Source organism: Ranitomeya imitator, chromosome 3 (genome assembly GCF_032444005.1).
Source record: "Ranitomeya imitator isolate aRanImi1 chromosome 3, aRanImi1.pri, whole genome shotgun sequence".
In the NCBI taxonomy this organism is placed as follows: domain Eukaryota; kingdom Metazoa; phylum Chordata; class Amphibia; order Anura; family Dendrobatidae; genus Ranitomeya; species Ranitomeya imitator.
Window position 1 is genome coordinate 722,800,735 of NC_091284.1, and position 16,401 is coordinate 722,817,135.

General features: G+C 36.2%; 1 protein-coding gene across 1 annotated transcript; it reads right to left on the reverse strand.

Moving 5' to 3' along the window:
- Window positions 1–2,571: 2,571 nt before the first annotated feature.
- Window positions 2,572–7,571, reverse strand: HOXC13 (homeobox C13). Its single transcript, XM_069760257.1, has 2 exons — window positions 6,843–7,571; window positions 2,572–3,861 (listed from the first exon to the last, which is right to left on the reverse strand). Exons 1-2 carry the CDS (start codon window positions 7,513–7,515, stop codon window positions 3,605–3,607), a joined length of 930 nt encoding a protein of 309 aa, XP_069616358.1. The 5' UTR covers window positions 7,516–7,571; the 3' UTR covers window positions 2,572–3,604.
- Window positions 7,572–16,401: the final 8,830 nt, after the last annotated feature.

Sequence of the window (16,401 nt, forward strand, 5' to 3'; positions counted from 1 at the left end):
CAGAATAAAAGAAAAATTTACATTTTACTCAAGATATACCTATGAAGAGAAAAATCAGACAAACTGAACATTTTGCAGTGGTCTCTTAATTATTGCCAGATCTGTATATATATGTATGTATTACAATATATAGAATTTTTTAAACTCTACTAAATTGCTAAATTTTATACTGCATTGTTCCCATAGATGCTTTATATACATTTAGTAGGTTTTATGTCTTTAGATTGTTTCTAAAATGCTATGTAGTATTTTATATATATATATAAATATTTTATTTCTATATATCTTATTAATATATATACATATATATAATATATATATATATATACACAAATAATATATATAGTAAAAAATATATTTTTTTACTAGATATACTGTACATATATTTTATTTGTATATATACATATGTAAGATATATTATTTTTTTTACTATATATATACTGTATATATATATATATTATTTGTATATATATATATATATGTAAGATATATTACTTTTTTTCTCTCTCTATACATATATACATATACATATATATATAACAGCATTTTCCACAATGTGTTTACCTATATATATGAGCTAAACACATTGTGGAAAATGCTGAATTATTCCAAACAAAGCCATTACTATATAGAAAGCTATGTTCCCATGTAATATACATTAACATATGCAGCCTTTCAATCACACCAGATTTTCACAGACTTTCCTTCTGAAATGTGCACATAGAAGCGACTGGCAGTCTGACAAAAAAAAAAAATAAAATAAAAACCAATAGCAGACAGCCATTGGAAACAATTCCAGCCCCTATAGTTTGGGCAGCCCCCGCTTTGTTCATTTGAGTGTGGTCTAATATGATAATTTAAATGGCAGTCACCCTATATAAAGGGGAATACATGACTTCCTAGAAGTCTTTAGTTATCACTTCTACATAATTTAGCAGAAAACTTGCTGCCTTGAAATATACCTTAAGTAGAGACAATGTGATGCGGCTTTAAAGGCCATAAATCAGGTCTTTTCTCCAGGCGTCTGCCTGAAATATGCGATGTCTCCAGTCTGTGGCTGAAGGAAATGCAGCTTGTGGAAACCTTACTGGAAATGAGCAGAGCTCTCCAGCAGCCTGGGCCTGTGTTCTGGGAACCCTCAATAAATTGTCTATTGTCTGCTCATAGAGCAGTGCGAAGTATCATCGTCACATGGACTCATAAAGGCCTGTATAGCTGCACTGCAATGCAAAAGAAAGTAGTGTGTCTAAGATATTATTTGTTTCCACCAGAGATTTTAAAAAAATAATTAAATATGTAAAAAGATCTAAATAATTAAAGAAAACTAAAATAATAAATTAATAAAATATAGCGAAGTCGGCTTTAATGACAGAATAGAGACCTAAGGAGGAGCAGGGCAGGGGAAACTGTAAAATGTCAGGATTTGTTTCAGGGTGTGAGTGCTGTCACTGAAACAACCCATTACAAATGAGTCTGGTATGGTGATTCACCCTACAGATATATACCGTACCCCTTACTTATCTTACTTATAGACAGCTATAGGAAAGTAAGACACAAAGCACTATAATTGCCGAGAGGAATTATTTTGACCCAGTGGCGAAATGTTCCTTCAGAAACCCTCTTTCAAAATAATTGATGGGTGTTTGAGGTTCATATTTTATGCACACATGGAGTACTGTCGGTAAGGATGGTTTTCACATTGGTACAATGAATTATTTTATGAAGTTATTAGCAATTAATTGTAATTAAATTGTAATAGAAATATAATTGTACTTAGGCTTCTATGAACAAAAGCAAAGGAAATATGTATGTGTTTAGGTGGAGATATTAGTCTACGTTTTATTAACAGAGGTGCATAAAAGATATATAATAGATAGATAGATAGATAGATAGATAGATAGATAGATAGATAGATACATAGATACATAGATAACAGATAGATAGATAGATAGATAGATAGATAGATAGATAGATAGATAGATAGATAATGGAAATATAGATAGATAATAGATTGAAAGGTAAATAAATAGATAGGATAGATAATAGATAGATAGATACATAGATAGATACATAGATACATAGATAGATAGATAGATAGATAGATAGATAGATAATATGTAGATAGATAGATAGATAGATAGATAATGGATAGATAGATAGATAGATAGATAGATAGATAGATAGATAGATAGATAGAGGATAGATAGATAGATAGATAGATAGATAGATAGATAGATAGATAGATAGATAGATAGATAAGTGAAAGATAGATAGAAAGATATATAAAGTATAAATAGAAAATAGATACTGAAATAGCTGTTTTTCATGATATATGCATGCTTGTTTCTATCTCTTATCTAATTTAATATCTATCTAACTATCTATATATTTATATATGATTTCACATCTTTCTTTCTATCTATCTATCTATTAACTATCATTTATCATCTAATGCATTATGCTCTTCCGTACGTTTAAATTCCCCACAAACGTGTCTGAATGAATGATCATACAACTGCGTCTTTTGCTACGATTTTTCCCCCTCCCATTAAATATTCGCTGCGAAAAGTCTTAGATCCAGTGGTCCAATACATCAAGCCAGATGATATTTATTTCAAGAAATTAATTTTCTTCCATTACAGATAATATTCAGACACCACAATACTATACATTATACACGACAAAATCATAGAAATGAGATCTATACAGCATACCTTGTGCACATCCTGCTTTCCTGGACACATGTAGCAGTGCTTAAGACTGCCATTGAGTATATTCCATACCAAAAAAGGGAAGGAAGAAAAAAACAAGGTGAACTTTAAGATACAACAAAATAAAGGATTAGCGTCCAATCAATATGACTGAAACTAAATCATACTTCCCCCAAATAATGCAAACATGGATGTAAGGTCTACCCAGTGTCATCGCTGGAATACTCATAATACTGATGGCTTCACCATAAAGCCTGATCCAGAACTTATTTCTGCTTCGGCCACATATGGCCACAGAACCACACGAAGTCTCAGCGTTCCACGATGGAACGTCCTAGAGGTTCTAGAGCTCTTAACCCTTACAGCACCAGAGGCTCGCTGCAGTTTCATGCTGAATCTTCCAGCAATATGAACATAGGCGGGCATTGGCTGTGATTTACAAGATATTCAAGCATACTCAACAAAACATGTTACAGATGCACCTTATTTACATGGTATAATATTATTAGACAATTAAGACTCCAGATAATGGAAGAAACAGACAGATGTCTTGTGTCATCGAGGCTCTGGCAGTGACAGAACCACGTCCCAGGCTAGGATAAGAGCTGAGTGTTTGACATTTAAATATATCTATATAGATTTATTTATGTATATATTTATATATGCATAGAGCCTACAAAGCATCAGACTCCTGTATATTCACAGTTGGGGATGCAAGGAGAAGCTTGTAGTTTGGCTGGGACCAGTGGTAGATTCTGTCACTTGCATTCCATTTTTATATTAAATAATCCGTAGTTCATTTGAAGAAATGTCTTATACATGGGAATGAGATAAATATGTGTTCAAGGGAAGGTAATGGCGGAGTTTTAGGGGGTTTCGGGTTTCCCCTCTTGTCAGGTATTATGTAAATGGGACGTTTTGCATTTAGTGATGACTTTTTTTTCTTTGACTCTCCGGTTTTGGAACCATATGGTAACCTGGCGTTCGGACAGGCTTGTGGCAGTGGAAATCCTCCGTCTCTTCTCTTTGGTAATGAATTTGCTGGCCGCATATTCCTTTTCCAGCTCCTTCAGCTGGAGTTTAGTGTAGGGGACCCTCTTTTTCCTTCCCCTGCGGTAGCTGCTAACTTCTGGCTGGAGAGGCACCACATCTGCAGTAAACAAACAGGAGATTTTTACCCTACAGCCAGCAGCCTTTATTCCTTCCCACCATGTCAAATGCCTGCCATTCTGCCTTTACACATGGACCTTGCCTGGGCAGAGAGTGGCTCCAATAAATCCCCCCTGACATCTTTAGATCAGCACATTAGTTCAACAGTTCTACAAAAGACGCCTGCAAGATTTATCATCAAGATCAAGTTCATTTCAACTTCAATGCTCATAGTCAGGAAGAGCCTGGAGCTCATATATGGGGGTACATGGGTGCCCTGGACAATAATGGGCAGGTGCTATAGCACAAACATGGTGCACCTATAGAGAAACCTATATGTTTCACATATATTTACTGAAGGGTGCTGTGATCACACTGACAGGCTCTGTGCCTGGATACCCTGATCTGTGCTTGTATACACAGCCCAAATAAACTCTAAGGAAATGAACTGAGATGTAAGCTGGTGTGCATGCAGCATGTAAGTGCATCCATAACCATCATAATGATACAGAATAGGGCATACAGTGAAAAGTAACATCAGGAAAATGGGTAAATATTCAACAGTGCAGTCTACCAAGTCATTTCATATTAGTATCATGTGTCGCCCACTGTTCAGATTGGGGTGTTCCAACCAATTGTTGACCTAAATGTTCACACCTTTCATGGACTATGATTTTAGCTGCATCGAACATATAAGTAACAAGAAAAAAAATCACATTTCTATACTAATGGTTTACAAACACGCTTTAATCTATCTATCTATCTATCTATCTATCTATCTATCTATCTATCTATCTATCTATTATCTATCAATCAATCAAACTATATTTAACTATCTATCTACTATTTGCTTATCGATGTTCATACAATTGATATAAACTCTATATGTATTATCTTCATTCTGTATATGAATAGGTTTACTACATATAATAAAGGAGAATGCGATAATGATTTATTAATGTTATATATTTATAATACTATATTATTATATTATATATGCAGACATTAAACAAAGAATGCATTAACAAATGTAATATCATATGAAATATACTATTACACATGTATATATATATATGTATATATATGTGTGTGTGTGTGTGTGTGTGTGTGTGTGTGTGTGTGTGTGTGTGTGTGTGTGTGTGTGTGTGTGTGTGTGTGTGTGTGTGTGATCTACTAAATGTGCTGCAAAATAATAATGAGAGCTTTGTAAAAAAAAAAATTATATATTTTTTATGTCACCAGGCATTAGATATTTATGTTAGATAAATAAATACACATTCAGTGCTTATCGTCATGCCCATAATATCATATTTCAAATTATGTAGTTAAGTTTTAATACTAAATAGATACATTGATAGTAAATTAATAGACCTGTGTTTAGTACAGACATTTCTATATAGTCATAAGTACATGCAATAGTCAATTTTTGACGTCATATTGTAATTTTCAAAATCTATATATGGATGAATGAATGGATAAATGTATACATAGACAAAGAAACAAGAACAAGACGAAGATGTTATATGGTTAATAAGTATAGACAGATGGAAGATAGATAGATAGATAGATAGATAGATAGATAGATAGATAGATAGATAGATAGATAGATAGATAGATGATAGATATATAGATAGATAGATAGATAGGAGAATAGACATCTAATGTATGTACACATATTTATATACCTTCCTAAATATATACTAAATGGGAAAAATCTGTAAAAATAGATAGATAATAGATAGATAGTTAGATAGATAGATAGATAGATAGATAGATAGATAGATAGATAGATAGATAATAGATGGATAGATAGTAGCTTGCTGATGGCATATCACCAGTAGGTGCAGTACTCAGGTGTGTAATTGTACATGTCACGCTTGGTCTATCACCACTATTCACACATCCTGGTTACTGGAGCATGCTTTATTGTTTAATATCTTAAACTCTCACTAGACTGTATAGTGTTTACTGGGGGTGAGCAGCTAATAAACAGCTAAGCATTCCAAGCATGGCACACACACACAGACCTGAGGTCCAGCAGCTGTGATCTACTCTTATACAATCTGAGGTGGACGTAATAGCCCTAGATGGACGTTTTCTCTACAAATCCATTACCCAGGCTATGGGTATGACTGCTGCCTGCTGTTAAATGTCTCCCCAACGGGAGGAAAAGCACATGAATCCCTGTGTATAACGAGTCTGGATGTACCAGTTGACACCTACATATTTACATGCAGATTCCTACACCCAGGAAGCAGAGACTGAAAGAACACGTTATGTTCATACATGTTACTAGAGATCAACAAGGTATAGGAAGGGATCAGCAAATGGAAGCAGACTGTCAGCACAAGAAATGCTCCTGCAAGTAGACAAAGAGTCTATTAATACCTAAAATATGCTGTTGTGCTAGAGGAAGCAGATGCCTGCTTGTAGGTACAATCATATAGCATGTCCACACAGTAACACACAAATATATATATATTTTACTTTTTAACAATATATCTATAGAGAGAGAATCATGTATATTGGTAAATATACCAATATAAACACACACACACACACACACACACACACACACATATATATATACTCATGGATATATAAAATAATTTATATAATAAAACATATATTTGAGATATATATATATATATATATACTATGACCACACAGTACATGTGTACATAGTGTGTATGTATATATATATATATGTATATATATATATATATGTCCAAAAATCAGAGGCAGCACACCATTCTGGACAAGGTTATGAAGGTATTCAAATTTAATAGCCCATCATGGCAACGTTTCGGCCTGTGGAGAGCCTTTCCCAAGCCAATATATATACACTCATATAATGTATCCAAACAGTAGCACATATGCATATAATCATATAAGATGTATGTGTGTAATCATATAGTATGCCCACACAGTAACACATGTATATATATATCTCCACTTATTGACCATTGGTGGCATAATTACCTGGGAAGGGTGCTTTCCATAGATGGCTGGACTGAGACTGGTCTTTGGAGCAATAGACCTGCCCATCCCACCCGTTGGGGAGAGCCCAGTGCTGGTAGCCCTCCATAGAGATGAGGGTGTCGTGCCTAGGCTCCGGGTGGCTGCTGATGCCCGGGACCACTGACATGTCCAAGTAGCCAGGGACTGCCTGATAGGAGCTGGCGAAGCTGGGATAAAAAGCGAATTCTTTGGCCCTGGAGGAGAAGTCCTCGCTGGGCAGGGGGTTGCTGGGCTCGGGGTACTTGTCGGCCGGGTGGTAGGAGCAGGGCTTCTGGTGTAAGTTGACGTTGTGGCTCTGGGACAACCTGCAGCCGTAGTAGCTGCTCCCGAACGGGTAGGCATAGCCCAGAGAGGCGTTGGAGGAAGCCGTGGGTCCCGGGCACTGCCGGCTGCCGGCCTCTGCGGAGGAGGTGATATCCGTGTACACAGGTCCTTGGTGGCTTCCTATGGTGCTGGAATGGCGCCCCAGCGCTGGGTGAGAGATAAAATCCCTGCAGTGAGTGCTTGGACAGTTCCCACTCAGTCCCTCCATGTCGGGGCTTTTCTTGAGAGTCTTTTCATTCGGGCTTGTTTCATACACGTACATGAAGGTATCCGCCCAGTGTGGATGCAGGATCAGGGAAGAAGTCGTCATAGCATGGTCTGCCCGTGGCTTTTTAAAAGTCAGCTTCCCAAAAGAGAGTCACCTAATTCCCTACAACATTATTGTCTATGGACGCGCATGCGCCGGCGAGCTGGAGAAGGCAGGTCCACGGCTTCATTAAGAAAAGTACTGGCACCACGTGATCGGGGACTCATAGACTACAATGAGGACACGTGACTCCACCCAGGACAGGCTGCTGCCAGCGCCGCTCTACACCGGCTGGAGGGGACCCGGGGACCGACCCTTAAAGGAGACGGAGGGTAACACGCACAGAGGACCGCCAGGGGAAGGGAGAGGACATACTGATATCTCCAGATTATATCATCGCCATCAATGGACAATTATTCCACCTATAACACCTTATATAACACCGAATCCTAACACTGTTCCCTGCTGTAGAGATCTACTAGTATATGTATTTACCTGTAAACTCACAGATGTGGCAGAGCTCACCTTGTCTGCTTCTATCCTGCTGGCACCCCAGCTCTAAACAACAAATTCGATCATTTGTGCTAAGTGACAAACTTATCTCTGCTGCACTGAACTAATTCAGCTATGGAGTGTATATGTGTGTGTGTGTGTGTGTGTGTGTGTGTGTGTGTGTGTGTGTGTGTGTGTGTATGGGTGTGTGTGTGTGTGTGTGTATGGGTGTGTGTGTGTGTGTGTGTGTGTGTGTGTATGGGTGTGTATGGGTGTGTGTGTGTGTGTGTGTATGTGTGTGTATGTATGTGTGAGTGTATGTCTGTGTATATGCGTATGTATGTGTATGTGTGTGTTTGTGTGTATATGTGTATGTATGTGTATGTTTGTGTGTGTATATGTGTATGTATGTGTATGTGTGAGTGTATGTGAGTGTATGTATGTGTGTGTATGTGTGTAAGTATGTGTGGGTGTGGGTGTGTATGTGTATGTTTGTGTGTGTATATGTGTATGTATGTGTATGTGTGAGTGTATGTGTGTGTATGTATGTGTGTGTATGTGTGTAAGTATGTGTGGGTGTGGGTGTGTATGTGTGTGTATGTATGTGTGAGTGTGTATGTATTTGTGTGTGGGTGTGTGTGTTATGAATGTATGTGTGTGTGTCTGTGTATGTGTGTGTATGGATGTGTGTGTGTGTGTATGTGGGTGTCTATGTGTATATGTGCCTGTGTGTATGTATGTGTGTATATGTGTGTGTGCCTGTGTGTGTATGTATAAGTATGTGTGTGGATGCATCCTAAAATTATCATATTTTATCATAAATGGGAAGTATTTGGATACTTTATTTCCATAATTTCAATATATTGTAATTGAGTATTAAGATAAAAAAGTATAATAAACGTGTGTATTTATGTGCGCATGCATTGTGTGTATATTTATATATTTATGTGTCTATGTAGTTATGTGTGTTATATACTGATGTTTGAATTTATGTATTTATGTGTGTATGTAGCTATGTGTGCGTATTTATGGGCGTTCTATACTTGTATATATATTGTGTGTATACTTATGTGTATGTAGTTATGTGTGTGTATTTATGTGTGTATATGTTATATACTGTTGTTTGTATTTGTGTTCATTGTGTATATATTTATGTGTGTGTATTGTCTGCATATTTATGTATTTGTGTGTGTATTTATGTGTGCCTGTAGTTAAGTATGTGTATTTATGTGTGTTATATACTTATGTGTGTGTATTTATGCATTTGCATGTGCATTGCGTGTATATGTATGTGTGTGTATTTATATGTGTATGTATTTATGTATGTGTATTTATGTGTGTTATACTTATGTATGTGTATTTATGTGTGGGCATTGTGTGTATATTTATATGTGTGTTTTTATGTATTATTGTGTGCATTGGGTGTGTATTTACGTGTGTTGTGCACTGATGTGTGTGTTATACACTGATGTGTGTGTTATGCACTGATGTGTGTGTTATACACTGATGTGTGTGTTATACACTGATGTGTGTTATCACTGATTTGTGTGGTATGCACTGATGTGCGTGTATTTATGTGTGCTATGCACTGATGTGTGTTATACACTGATGTATATGTTATACATTGATGTGTGTTTTATACACTGATGTGTGTTTTACACTGATGTGTGTTATACACTGATGTGTGTGTTATACACTGATGTGTGTTTTACACTGATGTGTGTGTTATACACTAATGTGTGTTATACACTGATGTGTGTTATACATTGATGTGTGTGTTATACATTTATGTGTGTGTTATGCACTGATGTGTGTGTTATGCACTGATGTGTGTGTTATGCACTGATGTGTGTGTTATGCACTGATGTGTGTGCTATACACTGATGTGTGTGTTATGCACTGGTCTGTGTGTTATACCCTGATGTGTGTGTTACACCCTGATGTGTGTTATAAACTGATGTGTGTGTTATACACTGATGTGTGTGTTATACATTGGTGTGTGTGTTGTACACCGATGTGTGTGTTATACATTGATGTGTGTGTTATACTTTGAAGTGTGTGTTATACATTGTTGTGTGTGTTGTACATTGATGTGTGTGTTATACACTGATGTGTGCGTTATACATTGATGTGTGTGTTATACTCTGATGTGTGTTATACATTGATGTGTGTTATACACTGATGTGTGTGTTATACTCTGATGTGTGTTATACATTGATGTGTGTTATACACTGATGTGTGTGTTATACATTGATGTGTGTGTTATACTCTGATGTGTGTTATACATTGATGTGTGTGTGTTATACACTGATGTGTGTTATACTTTGAAGTGTATGTTACACATTGTTGTGTGTTGTACATTGATGTGTGTGTTATACATTGATGTGTGTGTTATACACCGATGTGTGCATTATACATTGATGTGTGTGTTATACTCTGATGTGTGTTATACATTGATGTGTGTTATACACTGATGTGTGTGTTATACATTGATGTGTGTGTTATACATTGATGTGTGTGTTATACTCTGATGTGTGTTATACATTGATGTGTGTTATACACTGATGTGTGTGTTATACATTGATGTGTGTTATACATTGATGTGTGTGTTATACATTGATGTGTGTGTTATACATTGATGTGTGTTATACATTGATGTGTGTGTTATACCCTGATGTGTGTTATACATTGATGTGTGTGTGTTATACACTGATGTGTGTTATACTTTGAAGTGTATGTTATACATTGTTGTGTGTTGTACATTGATGTGTGTGTTATACATTGATGTGTGTGTTATACACTGATGTGTGCGTTATACATTGATGTGTGTGTTATACTCTGATGTGTGTTATACATTGATGTGTGTTATACACTGATGTGTGTGTTATACTCTGATGTGTGTTATACATTGATGTGTGTTATACACTGATGTGTGTGTTATACATTGATGTGTGTGTTATACTCTGATGTGTGTTATACATTGATGTGTGTGTGTTATACACTGATGTGTGTTATACTTTGAAGTGTATGTTATACATTGTTGTGTGTTATACATTGATGTGTGTGTTATACACTGATGTGTGCGTTATACATTGATGTGTGTGTTATACTCTGATGTGTGTTATACATTGATGTGTGTTATACACTGATGTGTGTGTTATACATTGATGTGTGTGTTATACACTGATGTGTGTGTTATACATTGATGTGTGCGTTATACATTGATGTGTGTGTTATACACTGATGTGTGTTATACTCTGATGTGTGTGTTATACACTGATGTGTGTTATACACTGATGTGTGTGTTATACATTGATGTGTGTTATACCCTGATGTGTGTTATACATTGATGTGTGTGTTATACACTGATGTGTGTGTTATACATTGATGTGTGTGTTATTCCCTGATGTGTGTTATACACTGATGTGTGTGTTATACCCTGATGTGTGCGTTGTACATTGATGTGTGTGTTATTCCCTGATGTGTGTTATTCCATGATGTGTGTTATACACTGGTGTGTGTGTTATACGCTGATGTGTGTTATACACTGATGTGTGTGTTATACACTGATGTGTGTGTGTTATACACTGATGTGTGTGTTATACCCTGATGTGTGTGTTATACACTGATGTGTGTGTTATACATTGATGTGTGTGTTATTCCCTGATGTGTGTTATTCCATGATGTGTGTTATACACTGGTGTGTGTGTTATACCCTGATGTGTGTTATACACTGATGTGTGTGTTATACCCTGATGTGTGTGTTATACACTGATGTGTGTGTTATTCCCTGATGTGTGTTATTCCATGATGTGTGTTATACACTGGTGTGTGTGTTATACCCCGATGTGTGTTATACACTGATGTGTGTGTTATACCCTGATGTGTGTGTTATACACTGATGTGTGTGTTATACACTGATGTGTGTGTTATACACTGATGTGTGTGTTATACACTGATGTGTATGTGTTATACACTGATGTGTATGTGTGTTATACACTGATGTGTATGTGTTATACACTGATGCGTGTGTTATACACTGATTTATGTGTTTTACACTGATGTATGTGTGTTATACACTGATGTGTGTGTTATGCATTGATGTGTGTGTGTTATACCCTGATGTGTGTGTGTTATACACTGATGTGTGTGTTATACACTGATTTATGTGTTTTACACTGATTTATGTGTTATACACTGATGTGTGTGTTATGCATTGATGGGTGTGTTATACACTGATGTGTGTGTGTTATACCCTGATGTGTGTGTGTTATACACTGATGTACATGTCTGTGTGTAGCCAGGGTGCCTGTGCCCGGTGCTTGGAGCTCAGGGTGGTTGTAGTGAGAGGTTATAAATACTAATCTACAATCTCACTGACTGGCACAGGAGTAGGTAAAGTCACTGGCATCAGAAGCTTGCCATTGAATGCAGGTGGCCCCAACCTACATCCACCTGGCTGTACAAAACGTCAGTGCTGGGGGAGAAGGATGCAAGAAGTGTCATGGAAGCTATGGACCTCACTGAATAAAATGAATGGACACAGAAATCCAAATCGTCGCCTTGTGGAATGTGGAAGGACTGAATCTTGCAGCCAGGAAACAATTTATGACAATTGTCATGTAAAATGTCCCTCGTGCTCCCTCCCCACACAAGGGGCTTCCTTTAGTGCTTGGCACAGGGAAATAGCGGACTCCTTTTTTTTTCTGATTGTGACGGTAAATCACATTATTCAGGGACGATAGTAAACTTCTTCATTGTCCATTGACCTACAAACAAGGTCCTGGGGGCTGCTGACATCTCTGTGAAATGCTGAGAAGAGCCAAAGAGCCCTGTCGGCTGCCATTGTCCTGGGCATTCCTGATTTTTTTTTTCTACTGTTTGGCCTCAAAAATGTGTGGAAGGCCAAGGTCAAGGTGGAGATGGCAGACATGCGGGCCCTTAATTAGTGTCTAGACAAACAGGAACGGGGTTTTAGCATCAAGGTTTTCAAGAGCCACTTTAAGATGCATCACCTCTTCTTCTGGATTAAGGTGCTTACCACCATAGAAGCCTAATCCCCCAGTGGAGGAGTGATCTGCCAGACTCGACTTCCAGGGGGCCTTTTCTTTGTATCATGGGTTAAAAGGGACACATATGAAAATTCTGTGCTCACCCAAGAAGCTTTTTGTTCCAAACAGATGTCTCATAGCAGCCCCCATCCCCCAACCCTTTAGTCCTCAGGATCTCTAGTGGATATAGAATTGTGGCACTACAACACTACTACACGACCATGTAAAACTGCACAGTAAGCAAATAACTGATTGATTAATAATGAATGAACTTATAATACTGGACATGTGTAATTTTTCTGTATCATAGAGCTCCTTGATGTCCTGCCCACCCCTTTTCATTTTATTTAGCTCTGTATTCCTGTCCCTCACAAACAATATGAATTTCTCAGTGTAGACAATAAGCTGCATTATTATACAAAGCAGAGTTCGGATACATAAGAATGATGAGTGATGAGACAAACCTGCTTGTAATAACTTATACATTTCTATGTTGATATAATAAAAAATATTATATATATACACACACACACACACACACACACACACACACACACACACACACACACACACACACACACACACACACACACATTTATCTGTCCATTTGCCTTTCTATGTAAGATTAAAATCCATTATATAATGGTTCAGTACAATGGTTCTTGAATGTTCAGGCAAGTAAACCTACTAACATTTAATTACCACTATAGTAAAAGTTGTATAGGTAGTTTCCACATTCTTTTAATTGATCTTTCTCTCCCAATATATATTTATATACTATCTACACAATTTATTGATTTATTTAGGAAACAAAAAATTGTTATCAGTGTTATTATTATATATACATATATATGTACATATACACATGTGTGTGTGTGTATATATATATATATATATATATATATATATATACACACACACACTAAGACACTAACTGGATATATATATATATTCAGGCTATATTTATGGATTTAGTGGCACATATTATTCAGTTCCCTTGGTTCCACATGCAGTGATCTTTGTCATCTGCTTATAATGTATCTGCAAGTGCTTCCATTCATATGCCTATGCTCCTGGTTATTACAGCAACATTAACCACTACAAGGAGAGACTGAAACGCTGCAGGATTAAGATAAAGCCATCAGTGCTCTATAATTTCCTTTATTGCCCTGAATATTCGCATGACACAATATTGCATGGCTCTTATCCACCCATAACGTCCTCACAAAGCAGGAAATGTGCTTCTTTACCGAGTGGATTTTTCCACTCACTGGGAACTTACAATGACAAGCTTTGATAAGTGGCTGCTATATATAAGATTGTTTTGAGAATTTATTATAGCAAACAATGTATAATGTAAGCTCTAACCTGTACATTAGGTAACTAGAAACACTGTTATAGCAATTCTGTCACAAGTAATGTTCTGTTACAGCATAAACAGAGAGACCTTGGTGTTTATTGTCTTGTTTATCATATATAAAGGGCATCCTCCCTCACATCTAGGAATACAGAATAATGTCCCAGAATTTCTGTTATTTATTACATTGTCGTATGCACTATGAGAAGGTGGAATCATTTGCGCTAATAAAAAAAATTAATACATGCATATCAATGTTCACATTATTAATGATAATGCTAGTGTCTATAACCATTACTATAATGTCTACAGACTCTAAGATATTCACCTTTCATTACATTACTATCCATTCAGCTTATATGCACTTAGTATATTCTTAAAGGAGCAGAGAGAACCCGAATAAGAGATACCCATAACGTACAATATACTATATTATTTTGCTTATTTGTATTTAATGCTATTTTACTTTTTGTTTTTTTCATTTTCTAGCCAACTATGGAGAAACAACATGTTTATATCTAACTCAGTAATGTATGTTATATGATTTGACGTAAAGTATTACAAGTGCAGCCACAACCGCAACACACTCCTAAACATTTGTAAAAATGAATGAATAAATAAATAAATGAGATAAATAGAAGAAATATCTCGTCTAGATAGATTGATAGCTATTGGACAGATGCATATTTAGGAAGATAGATATTGGATAGATAGATGATAGACAGACAGATAGATAGATAGATAGATAGATAGATAGATAGATAGATAGATAGATAGATATTGTATAGACAGAGATAGATATTTGATAGACAGATAGATAGATAGATAGATAATATATTGATAGATAGATTGATAGATGATTGATAGATAGATAGATAGATAGATAGATAGATAGATAGATAGATAGATAGATAGATAGATAGATAGATAGATAGATGATAGCTAGAAGATATAGATATATAGATAGATAGATAGATAGATAGATAGATAGATAGATAGATAGATAGATAGATAGATTAGATAGATATATAGATATTGTATAGACAGAGATAGATATTTGATAGATAGATAATATATTGATAGATAGATTGAGAGATGATAGATAGATAGATAGAAGATATATAGATAGATAATATATTGATAGATAGATTGATAGATGATAGATAGATAAATAGATTGATAGATAGATGATAGATAGAAGATATATGTATATATATATAGATAGATAGATAAATAGATTGATAGATAGATGATAGATAGGATATATATATATATATATATATATATATATATATATATATATATAGATTGATTGATTGATAGAGAGATAGACGTATTTAAATGAATAAAAGATGATAGGTAGATTGATGGTATATATCTATATATTTATAAATATAGTTTTATCAGAGTTTTTCGTGTCCAGATTTCTGAAAATGTTAATTTTTATCTTACTGAAAACTCCTCCTGGAAGAAATGATACCGGTGCCACTTTGTCGGTGATTAGGGAAGCGTCTGATAGACAAAATAAACGCCATGCGCGCATTCGGCTTAGTAATGCCTCATGTAAGGGTGGACTTCAGAGCTGTATTTCATATACTTACTTCTAAGTTACTGTATTTTTGACAAGCAAATAGTGATGAGTAATGGATGTTTGAACACTCATCTGTCTGAATATCAGACGCTTGAAAATGGAAATAAATCTTGTGTTAATCTGACATATCCTCCTGCCTGGGCGAGTACCCTGTAATTTCTGGCTCTACTGTAATAGGGAAGCTGGATCTAATGCTGGGTTGTAGTGGAACTCCTCCAGACAATGGAGACATGAGCAGTATGGCAATTCAGGGTGTGAGATTCTCTCTCCATGCACAATGGGCACAGGAAGCAGAGTGGACGGAGAGGTGCTGTAGTTGTAAACACCACAGGTTACTGTCCTGGCAGATAAAGGCATCAGAAGGATGCGACCCAGCCAGGAGACACAGACAATAGGCCCATATACTCCATTCACCAGGGCAGACACTGCTCGGAAGGCCAAGTTCAAATGCAGCAGAG